Source organism: Somniosus microcephalus, chromosome 4 (genome assembly GCF_052327205.1).
Source record: "Somniosus microcephalus isolate GS21.2 chromosome 4, FLI_Smic_1.0, whole genome shotgun sequence".
Lineage (NCBI taxonomy): Eukaryota > Metazoa > Chordata > Chondrichthyes > Squaliformes > Somniosidae > Somniosus > Somniosus microcephalus.
In genome coordinates this window covers 277415020-277431946 of record NC_140990.1, presented here as the reverse complement: position 1 = coordinate 277431946, position 16927 = coordinate 277415020, and the positions used below count along the sequence as shown (strand labels likewise).

Sequence of the window (16927 nt, the reverse complement as noted above, 5' to 3'; positions counted from 1 at the left end):
TTGACATGGTCGATCACACTATCCGCCTCCAACACCACCTCCAGCTCGGTGGGACTACCATTGCTTTGTGCCATCTCTTACTTATCCAATCATTGCCAGAGCATATACAGGAATGGCTTCTCTTCCCACCCCTGCACCGTTATCTCTAGAGACCCCCAAGGATCTATCCTTAGCCGCTCTTCCTTCTCATCTACATGCTGTCCCTTGGCATGGGGGTCAATGTCCATATGTGTCCTGATAACACCCAGCACTACTGCTGCAATACCTGCATCTTCTGTTGAAACTCTCATCCATGTCTTTGTCACCTTCAGACTGCACCATTTTCGTGCCCTCCTCGGCAGCATCCCACTCTTCACCTTCTGTAAATTTCAGCTCATCCAAAACTCTGCTGCCTGCATTCTATCCTACATTTTGTCCCTCTGTTGAAATTACAGGCCCAAAGTTATCAGAAGTAAATGTACAACTGTCCGAGTTTGGGCAATTCGACACAGCTCAACCCACAATGTTAAACCCATTCAATTCCATTCTGATTCATAGCACTTTTAATTGAATTGATATTCTGACTAAAACCAAGCAGCTTTGATCCTGTAGCCAAGACAACACTTGTGGGTAAATTTTATGAGGCTCTGTTCTCAATACAGCACTCCTAATTTTCTATCTGCTTAGTACTTTAACACCATCCATTTGCTTTCATTTCTGACTTGATATAATGGAACATTTGGAAACTATACTGGGGTAATTGTCACATCACTGAATATAATAGTCTTTATATAAAAAAAAAGGTTTACATTATACCCAGTTTTCCAATCCATGCTGGGAATGGAGTCTCACAATATTTACCCTCAGCTGCCATGTTGAAGCTTTGAGAAGTCACAGCTTCTATTGTGGAAGCTTGGTTGCTATTTAAATCTATAGGTTAAACCAAAGACAAAAATAATCAGTTTTGGCACAGATTTGTCAGATGGCATTAACACTGCACAAGGTTCACAATATCATGTGAAACATCTTGTACCACACTCCAGCCTTTGTGTTATTCTGTGTACAATGTTTTAAAAAATATTTCACTGAATTACTTTTTTCCCATCACTTGCCTGTAGCTGATCGGACCTGCCAGCCTGGCTATGCAAAATGTCGAACAACCAACATCTGTATTCCTCGCACTTACCTCTGTGACGGAGATAACGATTGTGGGGATATGAGTGATGAGAGCTCCACCCACTGTGGTATGTACTCGATATCTTCAGATACTGTAGTTATACACAGCGTATTTTCTGCTTGGACTGTTGGCTCATACCCTGCAGTGTGACCCTTTGATGAACTAACATTTTGGGTAACTTGTTTAAAAACTGTATTCATTGTGTAAAACATTAAAATGATAAACTGAATATTACATCTAATATCTAATTAATACCATGCTAATAGAAAGTGCATAATTAGTAGTGGTTTGATTAAATGCAAATTTTTGAATCATTTAGATGCAAAAAGCTACTTTTTTTATGAGACTAAAGTGCTGGGTCTTGTGTCTATTTAGCACTATCAATTTAATTTTCAACGCACAAATTGTAACAGGATAAAGAACATACTGCAGGACAGAATGCGGTCTTCAATAAAATAAAAGTGTACATTGATTAAAAACTCAAATGTTAGTACAGTATAAACATAATGCAAATGCTTTCTGTTTACATTCAATCTAATCTTTGGCCAGGTTTTAAGGGATTGCAAGACAGTTGTATAAAGCAGAGTTCATTTGCTACAACACACAAGGCATCATAGGGTAATTGCACAAGGGTATCAATCTTTACACATATGGTTATACTTGCTTTTTGCCCTCTATACCATGCAAAACAAAGGGCACTGCATTGGCAATTCATATCTTACAAAATGTGGCACATATCTAACAGATTATGAGATTGAGAGAGGTGTTCAAAATCATGAAGGGTTTTGATAAGGTAATCAGGAAAAACTATTTGCACTGTTTGGTGAGTCAGAGAGCAAAGTTTAGATCACCGACAGAACAAAGGGGAAGTTTGGAAAAATAATTTTACGCAGATGATTTTAGGACATAGAATGCCCTACCAGAAACTGTGGCATAAGTAGAGTCCATTATAGACCGTATGAAAGTAATTGGAAAATATTTAGGAAAAAAATTAAATGGGTATAAGGGAATGGGACTAAACAGACAATTATTTCAGAGAGCAGACACGGGTACAATTAGGCATAATGGCTTCCTACTGTGTGGTAAAATACTATGATTTTGTAGATTTGCATTCTTGGGTATGCTGCCTGACATTCTGCTAGTATTACAAATGATTGCTGTAAGTGAAGCAACAGCAAGCTGAAAAAATAACATGCCATTATCATTCCTGTTCCCCAACAAATATTTTTACAAAGCTGAGATCACACCACTTCCAAGTGTCAGTTAAATAGGTTTCACCAGAGGTAGTGACCTGACTTTCTATTTCTCATTACCAATTACCAATATACCCATCAGATTTTCTGCATCTTTTTCCCTCAGTAGCCAGCAGCATGGCGACTTTGGGAATCTCTCTACAAACCCTCATTTGTTGACCGATTAAAATAAGGAACGTATTAAGTAAAATTTTCTTCCTAATTGCATGTGACAGTCACCTATTAAGGTTCTGTTTTGCTGATGCAAATTTTAGCTTTTTGGTTGACTTTTAGCCACTGGAACTTGTTCAGAGAATGAGTTCCGCTGCTCATCTGGACGCTGTATCCCAGCACACTGGTACTGTGATAGTGGAATGGATTGTGCTGATGGGTCTGATGAACCAACTACTTGTAGTAAGTATGATTTATAATTAAATACTGTTAACTAACTGACATACTTGATTTCGTACCTTGCATTTATTTTCCCTTAATAACTTTTGCAAGAAACATCCACGAAGAACAATTAGGGATATATGTGTATGGCTGTGCCTTTTGGACTGGAACACATGGAAATATCCTGTTAATAAGGAGAGGCATTCAACAACTTTTCTATGGGGAATAACTTGGAGGCACTCTTTCTGCACACCACCCTATTTCATTTAACTTGAACTAACTTAGAAAATGTTCACAATACATTTTAATGTCTAATTTATTGTGACTCCAAAGACTTTGTACTTTTACATTTTACTGTATTGTCTGCTATGTTATGTTTATAGTTCCCACAGAGCGCACTTGTTCAGCACAACAGTTCAAGTGCGATGATGGCAGATGTATCCCCTCAACCTGGATCTGTGATGGTGACAATGACTGTGGGGATATGAGTGATGAAGATCAAAGACATAGCTGTGGTAAGTGTCACCAACAGAGTAATTGCACTCCATTACTATACACCTCATTAACAAACTCTCTTTCTGTTTGTTCTTTATAGATGTGATGAAATATGTCATTCATCAGACTCTGTATTTAACTACATATATTGTATTGCCTGCTCCTGTGTTCTTACCTTGTATTGTATATAGTGCACCGCCCCCTTTCTCCCCATTGGGTGTGTCGGCTCCGCCCATACCTGGCCCTACTTAAGACAAGCCCAGGCTTGTCTTGCAGCAGAACAGCAGAATGCTAGGTGAAGACACAGGCATCTTTCTTTGCTAATAAAAGCCTAGTTTTATCCAGTTAACTTTGAGCCTTGGAGTTATTGAGGCGCATCAATAGATAAGCAATAAATCATTATTTTTGGTGAAATAATAAACCAACAAATTAAATTTCTCACAAATTACATATATCCAGAATAGTTGAGAGGGAATATTTCATCGACCCTATATTTTATATTGCAGGCGGATCTTGGGAGCGCGACCTAAGCACGTTGCTCTCCCACATTTATACCCTAATACTGCAGCCGATCTCCCTGTAAACCACTTCCAAGGTACCTCACCACCAACAACAAATGCAAAGAGCTTGTGGACTTCTTTGTCACTAAGATTGAGACTATCCATTCAGCGGGCTCTGCTGCATTCACCTTGCCCAACATGCTAAACCTTCCCCTAGGCTTCCTCTGCTCTAGCCCTGATCCTGCATAGTTCTCTAGTTTCTCTCCTACCTCCTCACGAGCCCTTTCAGAGCTCATCTTGTCCATGAGACCCTGCTGCCCCCTTGACCCCATTCCCACTAAACTGCTGACCACCCAACTTACTTTCCTGACCCCCATGCTAACTGACATTGTAAATTATTCCCTCTTTGCAAGTATTCCCCCTTTCCCTTTCAAAACACCCGCCACCACCCCTCTCCTCAAAAAACCCACTCTCAACCCCTCCATCCCTGCACACTACCAGTTTATGTCCAATCTGCCTTTCCACTCCAAAATCATTGAATATGTTGTTGCATCTCAAATCCGTGCCACTTTTCCTGAAACTCTTCAATCAGGTTTCCGCCCTGCCACAGCACTGAAATCACCCTAATCAAAGTCACAAATGACTAGACTGCGGTGCATTTTCTCTCTTCATCTGCCTCGTCTGAATACTGTGCCTTTGACACAGTCAACCTCAGCATCCTCCTCTGCTTCTCCGTTGTCCTGCTTAATGAGACTGCTCTTGCCTGGTTTCATTCTTACCCATCTGATCATAGCCAGAACATCTTCAGCATTGACTTCTCTTCCCACCCCTGTAAAGTTACTTCTGGAGTTCCCCAAAGATCTATCCTGGCCCCCTCTTAGTCATATACATGCTTATTGGAGACGTCATCCGATGACATGGGGTCAACTTCCACATGTACACTGACACCTAGCTCTACCTCTCTCAACTCCTCTATGCTATCAGACTGTTTGTCCAACATCCAGTCTTGGATGAGGTGCAATTTCTGCCAGTTAAACATTGGGAAGACTGAAGCCACTATCTTCAGCCCCTGTCACAAACACTGCACTCTTGCTACTGATTCCATCCCCCTCCCTGGCCACTCAAAGCGAATCTGACTGTTTGCAATCTCAGCGTTCTATTCAACCCTGAGCTGAGCTTCCAACCACATAGTCTATCCATCACAAAGACCGCCTGCTACCACCTCCGTACATCGCCGGGCCTTTGCCCCTGGCTCAGGCCATCTGCTACTGAAACTCTTATCCATGCTTTTATCCCGAGATGAGCTTCCAACCACATATCTGCACCATCACTAAGACCGCCCATTTCCAACTCCGTAACACCACCCATCACCACCCCTGCCTCAGCTCATCTGCTGCTGAAACCCTCATCCAGGCCTTTGTTACCTCTAGATTTGACTATTCCAATGCACTCCTGGCCGGCCTTCCACATTCTACCCTTCATAAAAGAGGTCATCCAAAACACTGCTTTCCATGTCCTAACTCGCACCAAGTCCTGTTCACCCCTGTGCTCGTTGAACTACATTAGCTCCCGGTTAAGCAATGCCTCGATTTTAAAATGTTCATCCTTGTTTTCAAATCCCTCCATGGCCTCGCCGCTCCCTATCTATGTAATCTCCTCCAGCCCTACAACACTCCGAGATATCTGCGCTCCTTCAATTCTGGCCTCTTGAGCATCCATGATTTTAATCGCAGCACCGTTGACGCCGCTCCTTCAGCTGCCAAGGCCTGAAGCTCTGGAATTCCCTTCCTAAACCTCTCTGCTTCTCTACCTCATTTTCATCCTTAAAGATGCTCCTTAAAACCTACCTCTTTGACCAAGCTTTTGGGCATCTGCCCTCATTTCTCCTTAAGTGGCTTGGTGTCAAATTGTGTTTGATAATCGCTCCTGTAAAGTGTCTTGGAACGTTTGAGTACGTTAAAGGCGCTATATAAATACAAGTTGTTGTTGTTTTGTCACCTCCAGACTTGACTGTTCCGATGCTCTCTGGCTGGCCTTCCATCCTGCACTCCGCTCTCCTTCCTCCGACTCTGGCCTCTTTTCCTTCCATCCCTCCTCCTTTCTCCCCCCCTTTGGTGGCCGTGCCTTCAGTCAACTAGGCCTTGGAATTCACTCCCTAAACTTCTCCATTTCTCCACCTCCCTCTTCTCCTGTGAGATCCTCCTTAAAACCCAGCTCTTTGACCAAGCTTTTGTCACACTCCTAATATCTCCTTCTTTGGCTCGACATCCATTTTTACCTAATTACTCCTCTAAAGTGCCTTGAGATGTTTTTCTACATTAAAGGCACTATATAAATGCAAGTTGTTGCAGGTTCTATTATTTTGTGCATGCACAGACTGGCTATGACTGGCCAGTGTGCATGCGCAAAGCATTGGCTTCATAACGTCACTACAGGGATTGATCGTGCATACATACATGATGACGTCACCACTGGGATGCTGCTGTTATGTTTATTTGCTCCGAGAAGACTGGTGGTATTTGGGAAGACCTAATCCAAAATCATACTTCTGAGGCACCAATCTTTGAGTTGCCACTTGCTGCACAAGGCTACTTGTCACCAGCTGGTGGCAGAAGAACAATATAAAGCAACTTCTTATATTAACAGAATTTCCAGTTTTAGTTGTGTATGAGGGCTCATGGCCTAGAAATTGGATCACGCTTCGCCCATTTTACAGGTGTGCAAATAGGGGGCCTACCACCTGTTTCAGGCCCCCTTTGCTAAATTCAATTGCGACTTAGTTTTTTCAGACGCATAGCAGCCGAACCAGCGGTCTTTAAAGGGAACGCTGGAGACTGCGACCAGAAAGTTCAGTTTCAGATGAGCCAGGAGAAGCAGGAGTGCACATTAAATCTACAGGACACAGCTGGCCATCGCTCACCACCCCCCTGCCCCCTCCTGATTGCCTTCCCCTCCCCCAGACTTTCCTAAGGGCAACGGCCAGCTTGCTGGTCCCTGGGACGGGCGAGCTGTCTCTGGGGCTGTGACTGCCACCCGCAGATTGCATAAGCAAACAAGGCAGGCGGAACACACTGCAGTGGTCCTGCCACCAGCCTTATTAGGTACGTGCAGGATGCGCCGCACTGGGATTGCACCTTAATATGGACACAATCCAATTTCCTGCCACCAGCCTTATTAGGTACGTGCAGGATGTGCCGCACTGGGATTGCACCTTAATATGGACATAATCCAATTTCTAAGTTTCAATATTTGGTATCTGAAACTCTTGCAGTACCATGTTAAGTTTGCTGATTAAATAAAAGCTCATTGAACATCTCATTAATCTCGACGTGTTTTGTTTCAGCAAACCGTAGCTGCACTGCTACAGAATTTACATGTGTAAACAGCCATCCTCCACAGAGAAGGTGCATCCCTTGGACATGGGTCTGTGATGGAGATTCTGACTGTTCTGATGCTTTAGATGAGCATCAGAATTGCACAAGGAGATCCTGTTCTGTGACAGAATTCACATGTGACAATGGCCTATGCGTTAGGAGTTCATACAGGTTTGTTGCTGTCAAAGAACCTTTGTGTTTTTCTCTTTAGTGCTGTGTAATTTCTCTGAGAAGGTTTTGGGGAACCAAAGTATTTCAAAATATAATGGAATGAAGAAATGGTTGCCAATGTCCTGAAAATCCCTCCAAACGGTATCTTTTTTTTTTACAAAGTTGATGAATTGTGGCACAAAGGTTATTCAAGACCATTAGGTCACGGGCTTTTATTTTCATTTTATTTGTCATTTCTTTATTAGATTGCTTTGTTTACCCACTGGTAGATCAAAGGCGAGGCTTGCCATAAAAGAATAGATTCTGTTGGAGTGATTTATGGTACTGCAGTAATATGAATTTCCTAATCCTACTTCCTCTGAAGTGTTTATACAGTTAAAGAAACCCTGTGCGCCAACAGAGGGGATTAGTGGCAGGATTAGCAGGATAAGATTAAGCCCTGTATTTCCTTTCCTTTTTTTGGGCCTTTTGTTTTGCATTTGTAATTGTTCCACAGTTTCATTGTGCCAATTCCATCTCTCAGAAATAGTATGGATGCAAAGTAATCACCCCTTCCAGAAAGCAAGTAACAGGTTGCTGCTCAAGCAGCTGTGCTGGCAGAATACTGAACTCCCAGCCAAGAAGGATGGGACTTTGGATTCTAGACTTGACTGCTCTTGCTACTAGCCTGCCCTCAGTAGGCTTGTTCTTCCAAATGTCAGCCAGATTGCAAACGCATGCATACATGCTAAATACTGTACTCTTATTTCATGACTAAATGAAAGTTTTGCAGTGTCATTGTCCTTTCCATTTACCAGTACTTGGAAAAGCTTCTTATTTAGCTATGAAATGGTGGTGTGCAGTTATTGAATGCAGCCTTCATCCTCTAATTATATTATTGGAAAAAGTATATAATAATATGAAAGCAACTGCCCAGGTTTGGAAAGGATTGGGGATAATGTGGAAATATTAATTAAGCAATTTTGAGAGTGGGTGGTTAAAACACAGTCCACCCTCACAGCATGGTCTGTGGGCACTAATATTTTGTGTAACAGGCTAAACAGATCATTTTGAATTGTGACACAATTCAGACTTTTCAGATTGTTATTTCTCTTTTAAAATAGTACTCACATATACAAAGGAGTGATTCAATAGATGCATCCCCAATGCAACTTTGTAGCTTGTAGCTTGAATTTCCACAATCAGTTGCAGTTAGGGGAAAATCTTTAAAGATGATTTGTTCATAGTGCTTATTTGCAGTGGAGTTATTGATGATCAATCACTTTCTCAAGAAAGTCCAGTGATTTGTACCCTTTTTTTTGGAGGTCTTTTGTTTTGATAGCGATACATATATGGATGCTTCAGTGGTTTAGTAATGGTACATTTTTAATTCCCCAATGATCTAATGCAAATCATCTCCGCTCAAGTATTAGTCTTATTTATGCCTACTTTGGATCAACACCAATTCTGCTTTGGGTAATTTGAATTTGAACACTAATCCTGAGTGTGTACCTTAGTGAGTGTCCAACAACTTGTGTAACCAATGTAACCAAACTGGGAGCACAGATTCAGTAGTGTTATGTCAATTAAGAGCATAAGAATTTTTAGGAACAAGAAATAACCATTAGTCCAAACAAGCCTTTCTGGCAGCTCTCAACCCCACCTATTCATCATCTCATTGCATTCCTCAGTCCTTTCTATCTTCAGATCAAACTGCCGTTTGAACTATAAATGCTGTTTATTTCAGTGGCATTCTTTGGTAGATAATTATTCTTATGCTTTATTAAAAATACTCTTTCTGCGTTCCCTTTTAACTTCCTCATTTTTAAGATGTTCCCTGGTATTTGGACCGCACACCACACCAAACAATTTGCCTGGATCAGCTTTGCCAGTCCTTTACATAATCCTAAAAACTTCAATTAGATCAACACGATGATTTTTTCCCCCAAAGAGAAAGTCCAACTTGCTTAACCTTTCCTCATAACTTCAATTCCTGATGCCTGAAATCATCTGGTTTCTTTACCCTTTCAAAGATAGTACTATTCTGAGGGGGAGGGTGAACAGCCAGAGGTCGTGGTCCATATCGGTATCAATGACACAGGTAGAAAGAGGGATGAGAAAGGAGGTGCAGGCAGATTTTAGGGAGCTCAAAGAGATTAAAAGGCAGGACCTCAAAGGTAGTAATCTTTGAATTACTCCCAATGTCATGAGCTATTGAGTATAGAAATAGGAGAATAGAGCAGATGAATGCGTGGCTGGAGAGATGGTGCAGGAGGGAGGGCTTTAGATTCCTGGGACATTGGGACCGGTTCTGGGGGAGGTGGGACCTGTACAGGCCGGACGGGTTGCACCTCAATAGAGCTGGGACCAATGTCCTCGCGGGGGCGGGGTGCTGTTGGGGAGGGTTTAAACTCATTTGGCTGGGGGATGGGCACCAGGATGTAGCATTAGAAAGGAGAAACAAGGTGCACAAAGGTTTGGGAGAGAGGGATAGCACTAGAGTAAGAAATAGTACCATATTAGGTGGGGTCAGACTAAGAGAATACAAGAAGGTCCAAGTTAGGTTTACAGTGCATGTGTGAATACACGAAGCATAGTAAACAAGGTTGGTGAGCTGCAGGCGCAAATAGCCACATGGGAATATGATGATGTGGCAATAACGGAGACCTTGCTCTCAAAAGGGCAGGATTGGGTACTAAATATTCCTGGCTAAAAGGTGTTTAGGAAAGATAGGGAAGCAAAGAAAGGAGGTTGTGTGGCAGTATTGATTTAAGGAGAATATTACAATGCTGGAAAGAGAGGATGTCCTGGAAGGGTCAAGAACAGAATCTATTTGGTTAGAGTTGAGAAACAATAGAGGTGCCATTACACTACTAGGTGTATTCTATAGGCCACCAACTAGTGGGAAGGATATAGAGGAGCAAATTTGCAGGGAAATTACAGAGAGGTGCAAGAACTATAGCGTAGTGATAATGGGGGACTTCAACTATCCTAATATAGACTGGGATAGTAATAGTGTAAAGGACAGAGAAGGGGAAGAATTTCTGAAGTGTGTTCAGGAGAACTTTCTTGATCAGTACGTTTCCGGCCCAATGAGGAAGGAGGCATTGCTGGATCTGGTTCTGGGGAATGAGGTGGGTCAAGTAGAGCAAGTGTCAGGAGGGGAACATTTAGGGAACAGTGATCACAGTATCATAAGGTTTAGACTAGCTATAGAAAAGGACAGGGAGCAATCTAGAGTAAAAATACTTAATTGGAGGAAGGCTAATTTCAGTGGGTTGAGAACAGAGGCAAAACTGTAATCAAACAATGGGCTGCCTTTAAAGAGGAGATGGCTCAGGTACAGTCGAGGTACATTCCCACGAGGGGGAAAGGTAGGGCAACCAAAGCCAGAGCTCCCTGGATGATGAAAGAGATAGAGAGTAAGATGAAGCAGAAAAAGGGCGCGTATGATAGATGTCAGGTTGAGAATACAAGTGAGAACCAGGCTGAATATAGAAAGTTCAGAGGGGAAGTGAAAAAGGAAATAAGAGGGGCAAAGAGAGAGTATGAGAATAGATTAGCAGCTAACATAAAAGGGAATCCAAAAGTCTTCTATAGGCATATAAATAGTAAACGGGTAGTAAGAGGAGGGGTGGGGTTAATTAGGGACCAAAATGGAGACCTATACATGGAGGCAGAGGGCATGGCTGAGGTACTAAATGAATACTTTGCATCTGTCTTTACCAAGGGAGAAGATGCTGCCAAAGTCATAGTGAAAGAGGAGTTAGTTGAGATACTGGATGGAATAAAAATTGATAAAGAGGAGGTACTAGAAAGGCTGGCTGCACTTAAAGTAGATAAGTCACCAGGACTGGATGGGGTGCATCCTAGGATGCTGAGGGAAGTAAAGGTGGAAATTGCAGAGGTACTGGCCATAATCTTTCAATCCTCCTTGGATACAGGGTTGGTGCCAGAGGACTGGAGAATTGCAAATGTTACACCCTTGTTCAAAAAAGGATGCAACGATAAACCCAGCAACTACAGGCCAGTCAGTTTAACCTCGGTAGTGGGGGAGCTTTTAGAAACGATCATCCGGAACAAAATTAACAGTCACTTGGATAAGTGTGGATTAATTAGGGAAAGCCAGCATGGATTTGTTAAAGGCAAATCGTGTTTAACTAACTTGATAGAGTTTTTTGATGAGGTAACAGAGGGTTGATGAGGGCAATGTGGTTGATGTGGTGTACATGGACTTCCAAAAGGCCTTTGATAAAGTGCCACATAATAGGCTTGCCAGCAAATTTAAAGTATATGGAATAAAAGGGACAGTGGCAGCATGGATACAAAATTGGCTAAGTGACAGGAAACAGTGAGTAATGGTGAACGGTTGTTTTTCGGATTGGAGGAAGGTATATAGTGGTGTTCCCCAGGGATTGGTACTAGGACCACAGCTTTTCTTGATATATATTAATGACTTAGACTGGGATGTACAGGGCACAATTTCAAACTTTGCAGATGATACAAAACTTGGAAGTAGAGTGAGGAGGATAGTGATAGACTTCAAGAGGACAGACAGGCTGGTGGAATGGGCAGACACGTGACAGATGAAATTTAACGCAGAAAAGTGCAAAGTGATACATTTTGGTAGGAAGAACGAGGAGCGGCAATATAAACTGAAGGGTACAATTCTAAAGGGGGTGCATGATCAGAGAGACTTGGGGGTATATCGTTGAAGGTGGCAGGGCAGGTTGAGAAACTGGTTAAAAAGGCATACGGGATCCTGGGCTTCATAAATAGAGGCATAGAGTACAAAAGCAAGGAAGTTATGATGAACCTTTATAAAATACTTGTTCGGCCTCAACTGGAGTATCGTGTCCAATTCTGGGCACCGCACTTTAGGAAGGATGTGAAGGCCTTAGCGAGTGTGCAGAAAAGATTTACAAGAATGGTTCCAGGGATGAGGGACTTCAGTTACATGGATAGACTGGAGAAGCTGGGGTTGTTCTCCTTAGAGCAGAGAAGGTTGAGAGGAGATTTGATAAATGTGCTCAAAATCATGAGGGGGCTAGATAGAGAGAAACTGTTCCCATGGCAGAATAGTCGAGAACCAGAGGACACAGATTTAAGGTGATTGGCAGAACCAAAGGCAACATGAAGAAAAACTTTTTTATGCAGTGAGTGGTTCGGATCTGGAATGCAGTGCCTGAAAGGGTGGTGGAGGCAGATTCAATCATGGCTTTCAAAAGAGAATTGGATAAGTACCTGAAGGAAAAAAATTTGCAGGGCTATGGGGAAAGCGCGGGGGAGTGGGACTGGCTGAAGTGCTCTTGCAGAGAGCCGGCATAGGCTCAACGAGCCAAGTGGCCTCTTTCTGTACTGTAACCATTCTATGATCTTCTTCTTAGGCAGTCCCTCAGAACCGAAGATGACTTGCTTCCACGTTAAAAATGAGTTCTCAGGTGACTGATGAGTCCAATGCGGGACCTACAGTCTCTGTCACAGGTGGGGCGGGTGGGTGGGGTGCTTGGGTTGACGTGCGCTCCTTCCGCTGCTTGCTCTTGGCTTCTGCTTACTCCCGGCGAAGAGACTCGAGGTGTTCGGCGCCTTCCCGGATGCTTCTCCTCCACTTTGTACGGTCTTGGGCCAAGGATTCCCAGGTCATAGAGTCATAGAGTTTTACAGCGCAGAAAGAGGCCCTTCGGCCCATCGTGTCTGCGCCGTCCATCAATCCCTGTCCAGTCTAATCCCATTTTCCAGCATTTGGTCCATAGCCTTGTATGCAATGGCATTTCAAGTGCCCATCCAAATGCTTCTTGAATGTTGTGAGGGTTCCTGCCTCTACCACCCTTTCAGGCAGTGAGTTCCAGCTTCCAACCACCCTCTGGGTGAAAAAGTTCCTCCTCAAATCCCCTCTAAATCTCCTGCCCCTTACCCTGAATCTATGCCCCCTTGTTATTGACCCCCCTACTAAGGGGAAAAGTTCCTCTTTATCTACCCTATCTATGCCCCTCATCATTTTGTACACCTCAATCAGGTCCCCCCTCAGCCTCCTTTGCTCCAAGGAAAACAACCCCAGCCTGTTTAGTCTTTCTTCATAGCTGAGGCGCTCCATCCCAGGTAACATCCTGGTGAATCTTCTCTGCACCCTCTCCAAAGCAATCACATCCTTCCTATAGTGAGGCGACCAGAACTGCACACAGTACTCCAGCTGTGGCCTCACCAGCGTTTTGTACAGCTCCATCATAACCTCCCTGCTCTTATATTCTATGCCTCTGCTAATGAAGGCAAGTATCCCATATGCCTTTTTAACCACCTTATCTACCTGTTCCGCTGCCTTCAGGGATCTATGTACATGTACACCAAGGTCCCTCTGACCCTCTGTACTTCCTAGGGTCCTACCACTCATTGTGTATTCCCTTGCCTTATTTGTTCACCCAAAATGCATCACCTCGCACTTTTCCGGGTTAAATTCCATTTGCCACCTTTCCGCCCATCTGACCAACCCGTTAATATCGTCCTGTAGCCTGAGGCTTTCCTCCTCGCAATTTACCACCCCACCAATTTTTGTGTCATCCGCGAACTTACTGATCATACCCTTTACATTCTCATCCAAATCATTAATGTAGATCACAAACAGCAAGGGACCCAGCACCGATCCCTGAGGTACCCCACTGGACACAGGCTTCCAGTCACAAAAGCAACCTTTGACCATCACCCTCTGCCTCCTACCACTCAGCCAGTTTAGGATCCAACGCGCCAAGGCCCCCTGGATCCCATGGGCTCTTACCTTCTTGACCAGTCTCCTATGCGGGACTTTGTCAAAAGCTTTACTGAAGTCCATGTAAACCACATCCACAGCATTTCCCTCATCCACACACCTAGTCACCCCCTCGAAAAATTCAATCAGATTGGTCAGACATGATTTACCCTTGACAAAGCCATGCTGACTATCCCCGATTAATCCTTGCCTCTCCAAGTGGAGACTAATTTTGTCCCTCAGAATTTTTTCCAATAATTTCCCTACCACAGATGTTAGGCTCACTGGCCTGTAATTCCCTGGTTTATCCCTGCTACCCTTCTTGAATAATGGTACTACGTTAGCTGTTCTCCAGTCCTCTGGTACCTCCCCTGTGGCCAGAGAGGTTCTGAAAATTTGTGTCAGAGCCCCTGCAATCTCCTCCTTTGCCTCACACAACAGCCTGGGATACATCTCGTCCGGGCCTGGGGATTTATCCACTTTTTGGCCTGCTAAAACCGCTAGTACCTCCTCCCTCTCGATGCTAATATGTTCAAGTATGTCACAGTCCCCTTGCCCGACTTCTATGTCTACATCGTCTTTCTCCATAGTGAACACAGAGGCAAAAAATTCATTTAAAACCCCACCTACTTCATCTGGCTCTACACACAGCTTGCCACTTTGGTCCCTAATGGGCCCTACCCTTTCCCTGGTTATCCTCTTGCCCTTAAGATGTTTTATAAGTATATTAGGATTTTCCTTTATTTTGCTCGCCAGTGTTATTTCATGGCCCCTCCTCGCCCTCCTAATTTCCTTTTTAAGTATGCCCCTGCACCTTTTATACTCCTCTAGGGCTTCCTCCGTCATTTGTCTTTTGTAACTGCCAAAAGCCCCCCTTTTTTTCCTAATGCATTTTTGTATATCCCTTGTCATCCAAGGTTCCCTTTGCTTGTTGGTCCCACCCTTGACCTTTACAGGAACATGTTGGTGTTGTACTCTCTCTATTTCCCTTCTGAAAGCCTCCCACTGTTTTGATGTGGATTTTCCTATAAGTAGCTGCTCCCAGTCCACTTTGGCCAGATCCTGCCTTATCTTATTAAAATCGGCCTTCCCCCAATTTAGAACCCTTATTTCCGGGCCGTCTTTGTCTTTTTCCATGACCACCTTAAATCTCACCGAATTATGGTCACTATCGCCAAAATGCTCTCCTACAGACACTTCCACCACCTGCCCGGCTACATTCCCTAGAATTAGGTCCAGTACCGCCCCCTCTCTTGTAGGACTTTCTACATGTTGGCTCAAAAAGCTCTCCTGGATGCACTTTAAGAATTCTGCACCCTCTAAGCCTTTCACACTCTGACTATCCCAATTTATATTGGGGAAGTTGAAATCCCCCACTATTATTACCCTATTATTTTCACACTTTTCTGAGATTTGCCTACATATCTGTTCCTCTATCTCCCCCTGACTGTTTGGGGGCCTATAGTACACTCCCAGCAAAGTGCTTGCCCCCTTTTTGTTTTTAACTTCTACCCATATGGCCTCATTAGAGGAACCCGCTAATATATCATCCCTCCTTACAGCAGTAATTGACTCCTTAATTAATATTGCAACACCCCCTCCCCTTTTACACCCCCCTCTGTCTCGCCTGAAGATTCTATACCCCGGAATATTCAGCTGCCAGTCCTGACCCTCCCTCAACCATGTCTCCGTGATAGCAACAATATCGTACTCCCATGTGTTCAACAACAACTTCAGTTCATCCACCTTATTTGCAAGACTCCGTGCATTAAAATAAATGCCTTCCAGCCCTGCCATATTCCCTTTTGCCTTCACATCTTTGCTCTGCCTTCCCTGCTGACTTGTTTTTTCCTCCGTATTTGGCTGTACATCACCCCCTACTATAGCTCCACTCTGTATCCCATCCCCCTGCCGAGTTAGTTTAAACCCCCCCCAGCAGTGCTAGCAAACCTCCCCGCAAGGATATTGGTTCCCCTCTGGTTCAGGTGTAAACCGTCCGACTTGTACAAGTCCCACCTGTCCCAGAAGCAGACCCAGTGATCCAGGAAACGAAAGCCCTCCCTCCTGCACCATCCCTTTAGCCACGCATTCATCTGTTCTATCCTCCCATTCCTATACTCACTAGCACGTGGCACCGGGAGTAATCCAGAGATTACAACCTTTGAGGCCCTGCTCCTTAATCTTGCCCCTAGCTCCCTAAATTCTTGCTGCAGGACCTCATCCCTCTTTTTACCTATGTCGTTGGTACCAATGTGGACCACGACCACTGGCTGTTCACCCTCCCCCTCCAGAATGCCCTGCAGCCGCTCAGTGACATCCTTGACCCTGGCACCAGGGAGGCAACAAACCATCCTGGATTCACGTCTACGGCCACAGAAACGCCTATCTGTTCCCCTTACTATAGAATCCCCTACCACTATTGCTCTCCCACTCTTTTTCCCCCCTTCCCGGGCAGCAGGAGCACCCCCAGTGCCAGGAAGTTGGCTGCTGCTGCCTTCCCCTGGTGAGTCATCCCCCTCAACAGTATCCAAAGCGGTATACTTGTTTGAAAGGGGGATGTCCGCAGGGGTTCCCTGCACTACCTGCCTGCCTTTGTTGCTCCGCCTGATGGTCACCCCCTGTGCTGCCCTACCCTGAGGCGTGAACAACTCGCTAAACGTGCTATCCACGAGCCTCTCAGCATCGCGCATGCTCCAAAATTCATCCACCCGCAGCTCGAGCGCCGCAATGCGGTCTACAAGTAGCTGCAGCTGGATGCATTTCCCGCACACATGGTCGTCAGGGACACTGGCAGCATCCCTGACTTCCCACATGGAGCAAGAGGAGCAGAACACGGGTCTGAGCTCTCCTGCCATGACTTACTCCTTTAATTAATTTAAAAATTTATT

General features: G+C 44.2%; 1 protein-coding gene across 2 annotated transcripts in view; it reads left to right on the top strand.

Annotated features, from left to right (window-relative positions):
- lrp2a (low density lipoprotein receptor-related protein 2a) overlaps nt 1-16927 on the top strand; it is a 390094-nt gene that overhangs the window by 273067 nt on the left and 100100 nt on the right. For both annotated transcript variants that reach the window (XM_085986489.1, XM_085986488.1), the window contains exons 45-48: nt 1098-1223; nt 2683-2802; nt 3165-3296; nt 7120-7321. In XM_085986489.1, coding sequence (XP_085842615.1) covers nt 1098-1223; nt 2683-2802; nt 3165-3296; nt 7120-7321 — 580 coding nt within the window. The remainder of the gene's footprint in view (nt 1-1097; nt 1224-2682; nt 2803-3164; nt 3297-7119; nt 7322-16927) is intronic.